General features: G+C 38.7%; 1 protein-coding gene across 1 annotated transcript; it reads left to right on the forward strand.

Annotated features, from left to right (window-relative positions):
- Positions 1-3,345: 3,345 nt before the first annotated feature.
- Positions 3,346-11,814, forward strand: LOC131370791 (CD48 antigen-like). Its single transcript, XM_058418305.1, has 4 exons — positions 3,346-3,400; positions 4,997-5,290; positions 9,734-10,011; positions 11,725-11,814. Exons 1-4 carry the CDS (start codon positions 3,346-3,348, stop codon positions 11,812-11,814), a joined length of 717 nt encoding a protein of 238 aa, XP_058274288.1.
- The last annotated feature ends 2,767 nt before the right edge of the window (positions 11,815-14,581 follow it).

Below are 14,581 nucleotides of genomic sequence, written 5' to 3' on the forward strand. Positions count from 1 at the left end.
ATAGATGGTTGCTTAGGGTTTTTATTGATCCCTTGGTCGCACCCAGTTTTTTAGAGTGACCAATCCAATACCTGAAGTTTTTGGAGGGAAAAGTTTCTTTGTCTCCACTCGGTCACTTATTTGCATACTTTATGGTGAAGTCAGGAATGGATAAAGTTTCAATTAAAGTATCATAGGCTCATATTATGTACTTGGATGACCACCTGGCATACACTATTGCTCCTAAAAGTAAAAGTGGATCATTTTGATAGTAGACACAAAAGAGACAGTAAGAGAGGAAAGGAAACTGGGTATAGGCAATTAAAACATATAATCTTATCTTATAAAACATGTTCTATTTCATGAAAACACAGAACAACAGGTCATGAGTGGTCATACAACCATAAAAATATAAAGGCAAAAGGGGAATACATATACAGGTGTGTTAGGCATGGGTCAGGTAGGGTTTTACTATTGTTTTATTGAAACTTGAATCAAGGAACTCTCCTTATGTGTGTGCGTGTGGGGGTCAGGATGAGCGTTTCCAGATGCTTTGTGTGTGTGGGCTATCAGTACTGATGGTCTGCAGAACTCCAACATTCATGGAGGCAGGATTCCTCCTTTGTCTCCAGTCTCTTTGGGGGAGTCATTGGTTATCCAGAGCCATCAGACATCCCGGAACCTGGCTCCCATGAGTTACAGCATGTCGGTTGAGGTATAATGAAATGAACTATAAGTAGTGATAGCTCAGTTGTGAGCTGTGTAATAGTTAATTGAGTTTTTGAGAAGAATGCAACGGACCCCATGAGCAAGTGAGCCGACCTGGAGACGCTACAGCAGATACCCAGGTCACTGAGCTTAGTGATCAGTTTACTAGGGACAACTGTATTAAAAGCAGAGCTGAAGTCAATGAACAACATCTGAATGTATATAGTGTTATTGTCCAAGTGGGAGAGAGCAAGATGAAGAGCAGTGGAAATAGCGTCCTCTGTTGACCTATTTGGGCAAACTGATGTGGGTCCAGTGTAGGTGGGAGACATGCTATGAGGTGACTTAGAACCAGCTTCTCAAAGCACTTCATAACAATGGGAGTGAGTGCAACAGGGCGGAAGTCGTTCGAACACTTCACAGAAGAATGCTTGGACACTGGTATGATGGTTGTAGTCTTCAGACATGTTGGAACAGTGGCCTGGGCCAGTGACAGGTTGAAAATGTCAGTGAAGACTTGCGCCAGTTGGTCAGCACAACTCCTGAGCACATGTCCGGGTATGCCATCAGGACCAGCTGACTTACGTGGATCTACTCTGCTCAGTGCTGAGTGTACTTCTGTTGTGGAGAGTAACATTGGAGGATCAGCTGTAGAGGAATCATCATTCCTGGTGTGTGTGATGTCCTGGTCAAAGCAAGCAAAGAAGTGGTTGAGCTCATCTGGGAGGAAGGCATTGCATAGGTAGAGACTGTATTGTTGGTTTGTGGTCAGTGATGGTCTGGATGCCCTTCCACATGCATCTGGGGTTGGAGTTGCAGTGGAAGTGCTCCTCGATATGCAGTTTATGTACATGCCTGGCTTTCCTAATGCCCTTTTTCAGGTTGGCCCTGGCTCTGCTGTAGTCCTCTGCATTGCCGGATTTAAAAGCAGCATCTCTTGCTTTCAGCAAGAGGCGGACCTCAGAGTTCATCCATGGCTTCTGGTTAGGAAAGTGTTTCACATGCTTAACAGTGGTGGCGTTGTCAAGACACATGGTTATATGGTCCAGTACAGGTGTTAATGTCTGTCTGTGTGTCTGAGGTGGCCTGTGAGGTGAACATGCTCCAGTCAGTGTCTTGTAGTTGGTGCTGTAGTGAGGAAATGCCCCTCTCTGGCCATACCTTCACCGTCTTCACTGATGGTTTCACACGTTTGATGAGTGGTGTGTATTTGGGTAGGATGAACAAAGAGAGGTGATCAGACTGACCCCAGTGGGGGAGGGAAATGGCCCTGTATGCCTCAACAATGTTGGTGTAGACATGGTCCAGTGTGTTGTCCCCTCTAGTAGTGCAGGAAACATGCTGATGAAATTTGGGAAGTACAGATTTCAAGTTGATGTGGTTGAAGTCCCCAGCAACAATAATAGCTCCACCGGGGTGTGTGGCCTGTTGCTTGCTGACAGCTGCATGCAGTTCTTCGATAGCAGCCTTAGCATTAGCATCAGGAGGGATGTATACTGCAGTCACAACAATGGCTGAGAATTCTCTTGGTAGATAGAAGGGTCTGCATTTAATCATCAAATACTCCAGATGAGCAGAGCAATGACTTTCAATAACAGTCGAGTCTGTGCACCATGATTTATTAACATAAATACACAGACCTCCACCTTTGTGCTTACCAGAGTCCACTGCTGATTTGTCTGCTCGGAAAACACTGTGTCCCCCTAGTTAAATGGCGCTGCTGGGAATGTTGTTGTTAAGCTACGTTTCCGTGAAAATCATGACATTACATTCCTTGATCCTTTTTTTCGTTGTTAGCCATAGTCGCAGTTTGTCCATTTTATTCACCAGAGATCATACATTAGCAAGAAAGATGCTTGGAAGTGATGTTCAATGAGGGTTTAGCTTTAGCCTCGCTCTAACGCTGCCGTGCTTCCCACGTCTTTGTTTACGCTCACGGTGCCGGCGCTGCGCTCTTTCTGCCGGGTGAGCTGGAGCGGAGATCAGCAGTGTTTTAGCGATTTCCGGAGGGAGTTGAAAGGTCAGTGAATTATCATTAATCCAGTTATGACCGATGTCCAACAAGGCTTTTCTGAGTGAATAAACTTACTAGTAGAGAAATAACTAAATTGCAGAATCTGGGGAGACATATGAGCTTGTGTGTTTTTACAACATTAAACAGTTGCTTTTCTGAGCATCTTTCTTGATGAAATGTCAGGCAGAAAGAGATTTAGGAATGATCATGCAGGTTTGAGTTCAACTTTTACTTCCTATAGGAAATACACAAAGCCATGGTTCTTCACTAACAGATGGATTTATTCTTCTTATTCCATTAATCTGCATCTCTCTGTCATCACATTCACCATCAAACTCTTCAAAGTTTACTGTTGTAAAACCACCATTCTGGATCCTGAGTAGCTGCTGGTGCTACTGCCAGGACACCATCTTGGGTATGTGAAGTATTGTTCAACAGTGAAAAAAAGGGGGCAAAGTCAGCTGTGACTATAACTTAATAACACATTAATATAATTTTTATATGATAATTGTATTACTATAATAAGAAATAATGCATTATTCCTGTTTTGTTCCAAGCAAATAGACCACAACCCCTCCTACTTGTTCTCCATTTGATCACATAAGTGTATCTTCCTTAACCTGAAGAGGAAGCTTTGATACATGATGGCGTTGGTGATTCATCTCGTCCTCCTTCTCTCCATCTTGGTCTCAGTTACAGGTAATTAATTATCTAAACTGACTGAAGAGGTTAAAGTGCTCTGATATACTGAGTGAACTTTGGATAGCAAACTTGCAAATTAGAGTTAATAATGTAGTACTAAAAAACTTGAATGATCATAAATACTATCCAGTGTTAGTGTTCTTTTATATTAAAAGAAAGGAATCCAATAATTGTGTTGTTTGTTTTCTCTTAACAAATCATGTGTGGAATTGTGGCAATGGTTGTCTGTGCAAGTGAGGAAATGTACTGAAAATTTATATTGAAGTATAGATCATTTGAAAAAATTTTGTGTCAAAAATGTAGTAAGAAATTAAAATGCTATTATATTAAGTGTATTAAAACTACTAATAAGTAAAAAAAAATTTTTTTCGTTTAAATATATTTATGGTTTTAGCAAATTACAATTACAAATGAGGAAATCATTTTTAGTGACTAAAATATAAATAATGTAATTGTTATGGATACCTTGGACATTTTCCCAACAGACCACTAGAGGGCAACTCTGCAAATCTTAGCTCAGTTTAGTTGTGTTTCATTTCCTCTGTCCACTATGCTGACTTGTTTCATTTCACTATGCACTTTGTCTCCGTACCTTTTATTTAATGTGTGTGTTTCCTAACCTAGATCCAGTTTTTGTGTATTCCTGAATTTGAACAAGTTTTGTGCACGGTTTGATTCCTGTTTTTGTATCTATCTAGTAGTTAATTTTTGTGCTGCAATAAATACAATTCTGTGCATGCATCTGTCTTTACCTCCACATGACAGAAAGCTCTAGCTTTTATGAATTTTCTGGCAGTAACAGTACAAGCAGATCTGGGAGAACCAAAGGCATCTCACCAGGCTAAAGGCTCTACTGGACAAGCCTGAGGTCAGGCTCCTCCTTCCTCTGGTTGGGGCACCCACCTAGATGGTAGCCGTTACCCACTCTTCGTTGGTTCCACAATGGATGTCACTCTAATTCCTGGTCTAGAAGAGGATGACACCCTGCCCCCCTGTCCTGCAGAGGGTGTCAGTCCCCCCATTTGCTTAGTGACAGGCGTTGCTCCACCCCTTTGCCCGACAACGGACCACTGGCTTTCTCTCTTCCCCCTTTGGCCTCGCCGTGTCCATCTCTCCCTCCTAAATTATAGAGTTGTTATTTTACAGCATGTTGGTGTACAGGGGGCATGGTGGCTTAGTGGTTAGCACATTTGCATCACACCTCTGTGGTTAGTCCCCCAGTCCAAAGACATGCATTGTATGCCGATTGGCATCACTAAATTCTGTAGTCTAATGTCTGTAGTGTGTGAGTGTGTGTTTGATTGTGTCTGTGATTGGTTGCCACCACTTCCAAGGTGTCCCCTGCCTCGTGCCGCAAGAAAATGGATTTAGTGTAATGAATGTAGTTTGGGAAACAGCCCTGGATTATGTAATAAATGATACAGACCTACATAGATGTTCCAGTGCATGACTAGTTCTACCTGTTGGCTGGATAGTTAATTTGTTAAATTATATAAATAATAATGACATAAATAAAAACATTACACCTCAATAAAAACACAAGTAATCACAGCATAACTAAATAGTTTATCTTTGCTGTTTTTTTTTTTACAGTGTGCAGTGATGTTTTTAAGCTGGTTAACAGTTCTGTTAAATTGGTCATGCAAAAAAAAGTTGAAAAGTTCTATGATATTGGCTGGATATTTAACACGGAAAACAATATCGTGAGATATAATGGAAATCCTCCAAGTAAAGTATTTGGAAGTTATAAAGACAAGGTGGAGTTCAATGAGGAAACCTACAGTCTGACACTGAAGAACATACAAAAGAATGACATTGGAATCTATGAAGCATCAGCAATTGGTGAATACACTGTAAATGTTGCTACATACCAATTACATGTGTTGGGTAAGTCTTATATTCAAAATGCACTACTGATACAATAATAGTGTCCTCATCAGTTAAGTAATAATTAATTAAATAATTTGTGTGTGTGTTCAGTAATGCATGTCTATGCGTGTATCTCAGATCCAGTCGAGAAACCAGTTCTTACTGCCTCACTCCAGCAAAGCAATGACACCTGTAATGTGACTCTCACCTGTGAAGCTGAAAAGCTTTCAGTCACCTCTCACTGCTACAATGATAATTGTGATATGAAAAAAAAGAAAACATCTGGAGGCACGTTCCTTTCCCTCACACTGTATGTTAGTAACAGCTTCATCATTTGTAATCATAGTAACCCAGTAAGCTGGAAAAATACAACTATGGAGATAAAACAATTCTGCCCTTCTGAAAGTGTAAGCATGCATAGATACTGCCTGGGGTAAATTTAAATGTACATTCTTTATTAACCTCTCCATGCTATGCTGTTCCTCACCAATCTTCTTCCCCATGTTGTATCATGCTGGCAAGAGCTCACCCTCATTTCTTAGGATGGTGTCTCATGAAGTTTGTTTTTCTTTTTTCCCTGCTGTCCTTTTAATAGTCAAGGTCCTTAACCCCCTGCTCCAGTGACACTGTATCATAGCTGCCCCTGTGCTTTGACCCTCAACTTCCCCAGCTGGGATATGCAAAGAAAATAATTCCACTGTGCTGTGATTTATGTGTAGCAATAATAAAGCCTTTGTGCCCTCAGTTCTGTAATGTTCATGGCACATCTAATAATGTTTCACTTTTAAGATTGTCTTACACAGTTCTGTAATTCTGCAAAGGTTGTAGGTTTTCTGTTCTATTTCTAAACTATGCAACTAGTCAAGATTTAAGTCAATAGGCTTTTAATGTCATATCAACCATATATAGCTGATATAGTACACAGTGATATGAAACAAAGCTACATGGTGCTACATGAAACAGAGCTACATAAGTTTAAAAAAAAACAGAACTAGGGCTAAAGGTAAAAAGATAAATTAACCTAGTCACAAAGTGCATGTTTGCAACCTTGTGTAAACAGTGCAAGACAAGAGACAGACAATCAACTATACGAAATACACAGTATACAGCCTGTTTGGTGTGCAAAATAGTTGTAGCAGCATTTAGGAAAAAGTAGAGATGTAGATGGCTTCAGAGAAGAAACTGTTGCACAGTCTGGTTGTGAGGGCCTGAATGCTTAGTGTCTGACTTATTGGCATATTCATGAAAAACATATGAGCTGTTTATCATCGATGGAGATTTCAATCATGCAAATCTCAGAACAGTGCTCCCTAAATTCCATCAACATGTGCACTTTGCTACGAGAGGGACGAACACGCTGGATGTTGTTTATACAAACATTCCCGGTGCGTATCGTGCGGAGCCCCGCCCCTACCTCGGCTACTCAGACCACATCTCTGTTATGTTGATTCCAGCATACAGACCACTCGTCAGATGCTCTAAACCGGTTCTGAAACAGGTTAAAACCTGGCCAGCAGGAGCCATCTCTGCTCTTCAGGACTGTTTTGAGTGCACTGACTGGGACATGTTTAGGGAGGCTGCAACCAACGGTGACTCTATTGACTTGGAGGAGTACACGGCATCAGTGACCAGCTACATCGGGAAGTGCATCGATGACGTGACCGTCTCCAAGTTCATCACCATACCCTCCAACCAGAAGCCGTGGATGACCGCAAAGGTGTGTGCGCTGCTAAGATCCAGAGACTCTGCCTTCAGAACTGGAGACAAGGACACCCTAAGAAAAGCACGGGCTAAACTGTCTCGAGCCATTAGAGACGCAAAGCGCGCACACTCCCAGAGAATTCACGGCCACTTCCAGAGCAGCAGCGACACTCGGTGCATGTGGCAAGGCATCCAGTCCATCACCAACTACAGGCCAGCTCCACCTGCCTGTGACAGTGATCCCTCCCTTCCAGATGTGCTGAACAGCTTCTATGCTCGGTTTGAGGCATGTACCGACGTGACAGCGAGGAAGACCATCCCTTCTCCAGAGGACCAGGTGCTCTGTCTCACCACAGCTGACGTGAGGAAAACTCTATGCAGAGTTAACCCACGGAAAGCTGCTGGACCAGACAACATTCCTGGCAGAGTGCTCAGGGAGTGTGCAGAACAGCTAGCGGATGTCTTCACAGACATCTTCAACATCTCTCTGAGCAGCACCATCGTCCCAACGTGCCTAAAGTCTACCACCATCATCCCCGTGCCGAAGAAGTCTCCAGTGTCCTGTCTCAATGACTACCGTCCCGTTGCACTTACACCAATCATCAGGAAGTGCTTCGAGAGGCTCGTCATGAGGCACATTAAGAACCTGCTGCCAGCTTCACTTGACCCCATGCAGTTTGCATATCGTCCAAATCACTCCACAGACGATGCCATCAGCACAATCCTCCATCTGGCCCTCACACACTTGGACAATAAAGACACTTACCTACGAATGCTGTTCACTGACTTCAGTTCAGCATTCAACACGATCATTCCTCAGCACCTGATCGAGAAGCTGAGTCTGCTGGGCATCAACACCTCCCTCTGCAATTGGATCCTGGATTTCCTGACTGGGAGACCTCAGTCAGTCCGGATCAGGAACAGCATCTCCAGCACCACCACACTGAACACTGGAGCTCCTCAGGGCTGTGCGCTCAGTCCACTGCTGTTCACTCTGCTGACTCATGACTGTGTAGCAATGCACAGCTCTAATCATATCATCAAGTTCACCGATGACACGACCGTGGTGGGTCTCATCAGCAAGAATGATGGGTCAGCATATAGAGAGGAGGTGCCACAAGTAGCAGCCTGGTGTACAGTCAATAACCTGTCTCCGAATGTTAACAAGAGTAAAGAGATGGTTGTTGACTTCAGGAGAGCAAAGAGTGACAATCGATGGGTCCATCGTGGAGATCGTGAAGAGCACCAAATTCCTTGGCGTTCACCTGGCGGAGGAACTCACCTGGTCACTCAACACCTGCTCCATCACCAGGAAAGCCTAGCAGCATCTCTACTTCTGTGAAGGCTGAGGAAGGCTCATCTTCCACCTCCCATCCTGACCACCTTCTACAGAGGGACCATCGAGAGCATCCTGAGCAGCTGCATCACTGCCTGTTTTTTGAATTGCACTGTCTTGGACCGCAAGACCCTTCAGCATATAGTGAGGACAGCTGAGAAGATCATCGGCGTCTCTCTACCCTCTATCACAGACATTTACTCCACACGCTGCATCTGCAAAGCTAACAGCATTGTGGATGATCCCACACACCCCTCACACATGCTCTTCACCCTTCTTCCCTCAGGCAATCAGGCATCTCAACAGAGAACTGAGCTGAACTGGACACATGAACACACACACATACAACCAAGATCTGATCTCAGAGGAGAACTGAACTGTGCTGGACACGGACACACACACACATACATAACACACATGCACAAAAAAAAGAACTGAACCGTGCTGGACATAGTCAGACATACACACACACACTGAATTGTCCTGTTTGCACGCACATGCCACTTTACATTTATATATATTTATATTAATCCTGTTTACATGTGTCGCTTTAATATCTGCAATCACTGTATACACTGTTCTTTGTACATTGTCTTGTTCATTGCACAAAGTCGGCCTATTGTTTGTCTGCACTTCTTGTCTTGTCTTGTCTTGTCTCCCTGTGCACTTCTGTTGTATGTCTAGTTCTTAAAGACTGTTTAATTAACTGTAGTTTAATTTTTTAGTTTAATTTTAATTTTTAAATTATAGGTTTTTTTTTTCATCTCTGTGTCATAGCTCTATGTTAGTCTGCATCACTGTACTTTGTCTGTGTTATGTGTAGCACCTCTGGTCTAGGAGGAATGTTGTTTCACTTCATTGTGTACTGCATCAGCTATATATGGTTGAAGTGACAATAAAGCTACTTTGACTTTGATTTTGAGGTTGTGTGTTTTTACAACATTAAACAGTTGCTTTTCTGAGCTTCCTTCTTGATGAAATGTCAGGTACAAACAGATTTAGGAATGTTTATGCAGGTTTGACTTTGACTTGCTATAGGAAATACACAAAGCCACGGTTTATTATTCTTATTCCATTAATCTGCATCTCTCTGTCCAAACTCCAAAATCCACCGTCAAACTCTTCAAATACATGACTACCTGTTGGCTGGATAGTTAATTTTTTAAGTTATATAAATAATAATGACTAAAAAATATAAAAAAACCTCAAAATAAAAATACCTCAATAAAACACAAGTAAACTACATACCAATTACATGTGTTGGGTAAGTCTTATATTCAAAATGCACTACTGATATAATAATAGTGTCCTTATCAGTTAAGTAATACATAATAATAAAATAATGTCTGTGTGTGTGTGTGTGTGTGTGTGTGTGTGTACATTGACTAGCGTTACAGTAATGCATGTCTATGTGTGTATCTCAGATCCAGTGGAGAAACCAGTCCTGTCTGACCCTCTCCAGCAAAGCAATGACACCTGTAATGTGACTCTCACCTGTGAAGCTCAGAAGCTCTCAGTAACCTCTCACTGCTACAATAATAATTGTGATTTGAGGGAAAAGAAAACATCTGGAGACACGTTCCTTTCCCTCTCACTGCATGTTAGTAACAGCTTTATCATCTGTAATCATAGCAACCCATTGAGCTGGAAAAATACAATTATGGAGATGAAACATGTGAAACAACTCTGCCCTGATAAAGGTGTGAGCATGCACATATACAAACACCATGATTTATTTATCAACACATACACATGGACCCTTTTATTATAGCATGATATTGTTATTGGATGATATTATGTGTAAATTGTAATCTAATTAGCATGTTTCCTCTAGGAGATGAGAATGGTTCTGGGTTAAATATGACTGACACAAAGACTGTTCTATTACTGACAGGCATTTCCACCATCATCATCATCATCTTCCTCATCATCATATGTTATCAGAGGAAAAGAAGAACAACAAGTAATTAAAAAGTTTAAAAAAAAGGTGATAAATATTGTTCATAGTGGGAAACACTTTATTTGGGTGATACATTTGATACATTAATTTTCAGTTATATTGTCATTAAAATAAAGGCACCATTAGTGGCATTATGTAGTATTACATAGATTTTTTTTAAACAGAAAAGTTTAAAGCATAAAAAAAGCATAACTCTATAATGTGGGTAGCTGGGTAAGTCAGAATTATATATAATAATATAAAGATAACAGACAGAGGTAAAGCTGCTGATGTAAGCACTGCAAATCCTGGCAGCAAGGTAAATGGCAGCAAATAAGGTTTTTTAGGTTTTTGAAATGATAATATTATATTAATCTTGTATAAAATATTAATATGTATTTATACAGTGTTATTTATGTAGATACCATCACTTCATTATACATTATATTTAAATGACAAATATCGTAAAATATAGAACAATTTTTTTTTACTAATTTCTTTTGCAATCCATCATTTCAGTTAGTTGCTTAAGGGCCTGAAAGTGACTCTTTGGTAATCTCTGTTTCAAAGTGATGTGGTGTGTCCATAACTATGTGATGTACACATAGGCTTGTGTTGTTTGGCCAGTTACAATTAAATTTTTCATTTTTATTTTATTTACACTTACTTGATTATACTTATGTTACCCATCATATCATACTAACATGTTACTCACAGTGTAATGATGAATTATTTTCAAAATGCAACTACAATTAGGACACCTGCAGATTAGGTACACAGTAGCAAAACCCAGGGTGTCAGTAATTTTATGGCTTCTTATTGTGCATCATTTGCGTTTCTTATTTTGCTTTTTCTTTTGTTATTAATACACTGTTTACTTTCTGGAAGAAGCTGCAATAATCTTGTTTCTCTTGTTTTTAACATTAATCATGTTTGCAAATTTTATAAATATGCTTTTCTACCATGCTTTTGTATTAACTATCCAGAAAGCACAGCTATTTATTGCTTTTTACTTCTATTCCACAGAGACTTCCTGGTTCTTAGTAGTAGCACTTTCTATTTGTATAGTGCTTCTTTATGTGACCTCTCTGTCACTTCCCAAAAAAAACCTCAGGTGGAAAGACAGTGGTTAGAAACAAATGTAAGGTTAAGAAAATAGTTTTAATTAATAGTACTCTTATTTTATACTTTGCATTAATGTTATTATAGATTTGTTCTGTAGTTTGCAAAGACGTGGGATCGTTCTCATTTCTATGTTAAATTTAACAGGAAACCATGTTTATATCCTCTCTTTATTTTTTATTAAGGACCCATTGAGATTTATTTATACTTTTGATTTCTTGTACAAGCATTAAATCACAATTTAAGATGTTCCATTACATGCCACAGATGTACTCTAAAATTTAAATGTGTTGTGAAATATTAATGTAATAATGGCTTTTGAATATTTTCAATTTTTCCTTTTTTGTTTCTTAGAATCAAGGAGCAGAGAGGAACTGTGAGTCAGTGGATCAAACCATTTTTGTTACCGTGAACAATGCCAGTAAACCTGTCTACAAAGCATGAACATGTCTTGTAGCTTCAAGTTTGACATTTTTATGTCACTGCCATAAAACATTCCTCAAACAGCAAAAACGCCTTAAGAATTCTAGACACATATCATTTGTACTGATGATTATGTTTGTAGAGGAGAAAACAATGGCTACGAAGAGAAATACCAGAAAACAGGTAGTTTGGGGGTGGTAACAGGAAATTTGGTTAAAGTTGATGGCTAGATGAAAGGGTTTTGAGAAAGGGTTTGGTGTAGATGCAGGCTTTCAATCCAGTAAAACAGGAGCCACACTTAATTCCACCAGTTGGCTTTGAGTAAACTTAGGTGTGGCTTTTGCTTAGTTGGAATGAATGTATGCAGTTTTACAAACTCAAATTATAATTAGATTTAAATTTTAATTTGATTTACATTTTAATTGTCTGTTTTATTGCTTATTATGTTTCATAGAAAGCATAGATCTTTGCTTTCTCAAAATTTTTACCTGTGTAATCACTGTAAACAAATATAAATGAATTTATTGATCATTTTAGATACTACAATTATAGTACCTAACATATACCCTAACATAATTAAACATACGTGTAGTATACATAAAAATGAAATCACAACATAAAATAGACATACACACATAACACAAACGCATAGACACACAAGTCACATATATATCTGTGTTGTCTATAGTTTTAGTTTTATTGCACACATTGCTATTTTGTTGCAAACCAAATGTTAATCCGGTTATAATGTGTACATGCTGTAGAATAAATCACTGCATATGAATTCCATAAGGGATATACCATATGTGTCCACATAAAGTGTCTGAGCATGTTAATAATAGAGTGATATTAAAGCCTCATTATGGTGTAATGTTCTTGTGAAGTGTTTGATTATTGTTCATAGTATGATAATACAAGATGGAAAAAAATTATAGGTCTTCAGTATTTACCATGACCTTTCCATTTATTACCAAGTATTCATGTTCATGGCTAATGGGTCCCCTCATGTGTATGACCAGTGTTTTTTGTTGTTTGTTTGTTTTATGTATTAAATTGATACAGAGATTTCAGAGATTCATATGTTTTAGAATATACAGTATACTCAAAATGTAAAAGAATAATAGAATGTAAAATGCAGATATCATGACTTTTATATTTATTATTCTTGATATATTATCTAGATTTACCTTTTTAAAATATTTTAAAATACCATCACGCCAAATACCAAAACGGCAAAAGAGCTCACCTTAAATGACTTGGTCACTTTATATACAGTATATAACCTTCAACCCAACTCACATGCAAGTTGTCAAATGGTGTGATGGCAACTTTGTTGATCGTGACTAAAACTAAAGAAATAATTACAGGCATTAAGAAGTGTAGTGGTAAACCAAAAAACCAGCATCATTCACAGAGAAGATGTACAAATCGTACAAACATGCAAGTATTTGGGAAAAGTGTTTGATTCGCAACTGAGATTTGATGAGAAAACTAGCTGTATTGTGTAGACGAGACATCAGAGAATTCACTTGCTGAGAAAGCTAAATTCTTTTGGCGTCTGTAAGAGTGTTTTAAGTAACTTTCATCTAACTTTTATCAAGAGTGTTTAAACATTTTCATTTATGTGCTGGTTCAATAGGTTCTCTATAAAAGAAAAATAGTCTAAATAGCATTGTTCAGGTCTGCACCAAAATCACCGTAGTCCAACAAAAAGACCTATGCTCCCTATGGAAGAAGTGGTCCAGAGAGCAGAAGGAAAAATCAACCTGACTACATACTTTCAAGGGAATTCTCAATTACATTTACATTTCTGCCATTTGGCAGATGCCCTTATCCAGAGTTTTGTACAATTCATTTTACACAATTGTATTTAGATAACACTGGTGCAAGAAAGAGAAAGAAGAACTAACATTTATTTATTTACAGTTTCATTTTGTTTCCCTGAGAAAGCAGAAAAAACAAGTTTCTTCTAACACAGCTATTTCACAACACATCTTTCCAGGAACAGGAGGAAAAGTTTCAATGGAATCTTCTGTCAGCATAAGTGAAGATATAAAAGGCAAAAGAAATTGTACTATGGTTTTACAAACACTGTTGAACATTTCTGATGTTTAAAATCATACTATATTTTTTTTTACACCAAACACATCATTTTCCTTACATAATACACATTTAACAATACGACCTTATATGTTCCACTTTGTAAGAACTGATATGATTATTACAGTGTTAGTGTTAGTGTTTATATACAGTATGTCATATAATGTAAGTGTCTTAATGTCTTATTTGTACAAAGTTTCAGTTTATTTTTAGTACTGGTCTCTCCTCCTTTTGAAAATTTCCTATTAGTTATTAAACAGATTTATTATTTGTAGGATTTTATTTGGAAATTTTGAATTTGTAGGATACTGAAGCTTTTATGTCAAAATGTCTCCGCCTACTGGTGAGTCAAGCATTCTTAATGATAGAATGCCGCCCTCATTCAGATTATTTATGTGTTTATATATGTCTTAAACTAAGATACAATTATTATCAGGAAAATATCAGGAATGGAGGTCTGTGTCCTGTGAAATCCCCATTAAAAATTTTGTTTTATACTGACTTTACATAAACTCTTTTTGTTCATGTGAGTGATGAAAGAAGTATTCTGTCTACAGTTTCATATAACAAAAGCAGTAAAAATCTATAGTATGCTATAGATTCTCCCCATTAATCATAAGGACTAGTGTCATTGTAATGACTTGTCGGAGACAGGTGTGTTCGAATCCATGTGCAGATCTTTATTTAA

This window comes from Hemibagrus wyckioides, linkage group LG20 (assembly GCF_019097595.1).
Source record: "Hemibagrus wyckioides isolate EC202008001 linkage group LG20, SWU_Hwy_1.0, whole genome shotgun sequence".
NCBI classification, from domain to species: Eukaryota; Metazoa; Chordata; class Actinopteri; order Siluriformes; family Bagridae; genus Hemibagrus; species Hemibagrus wyckioides.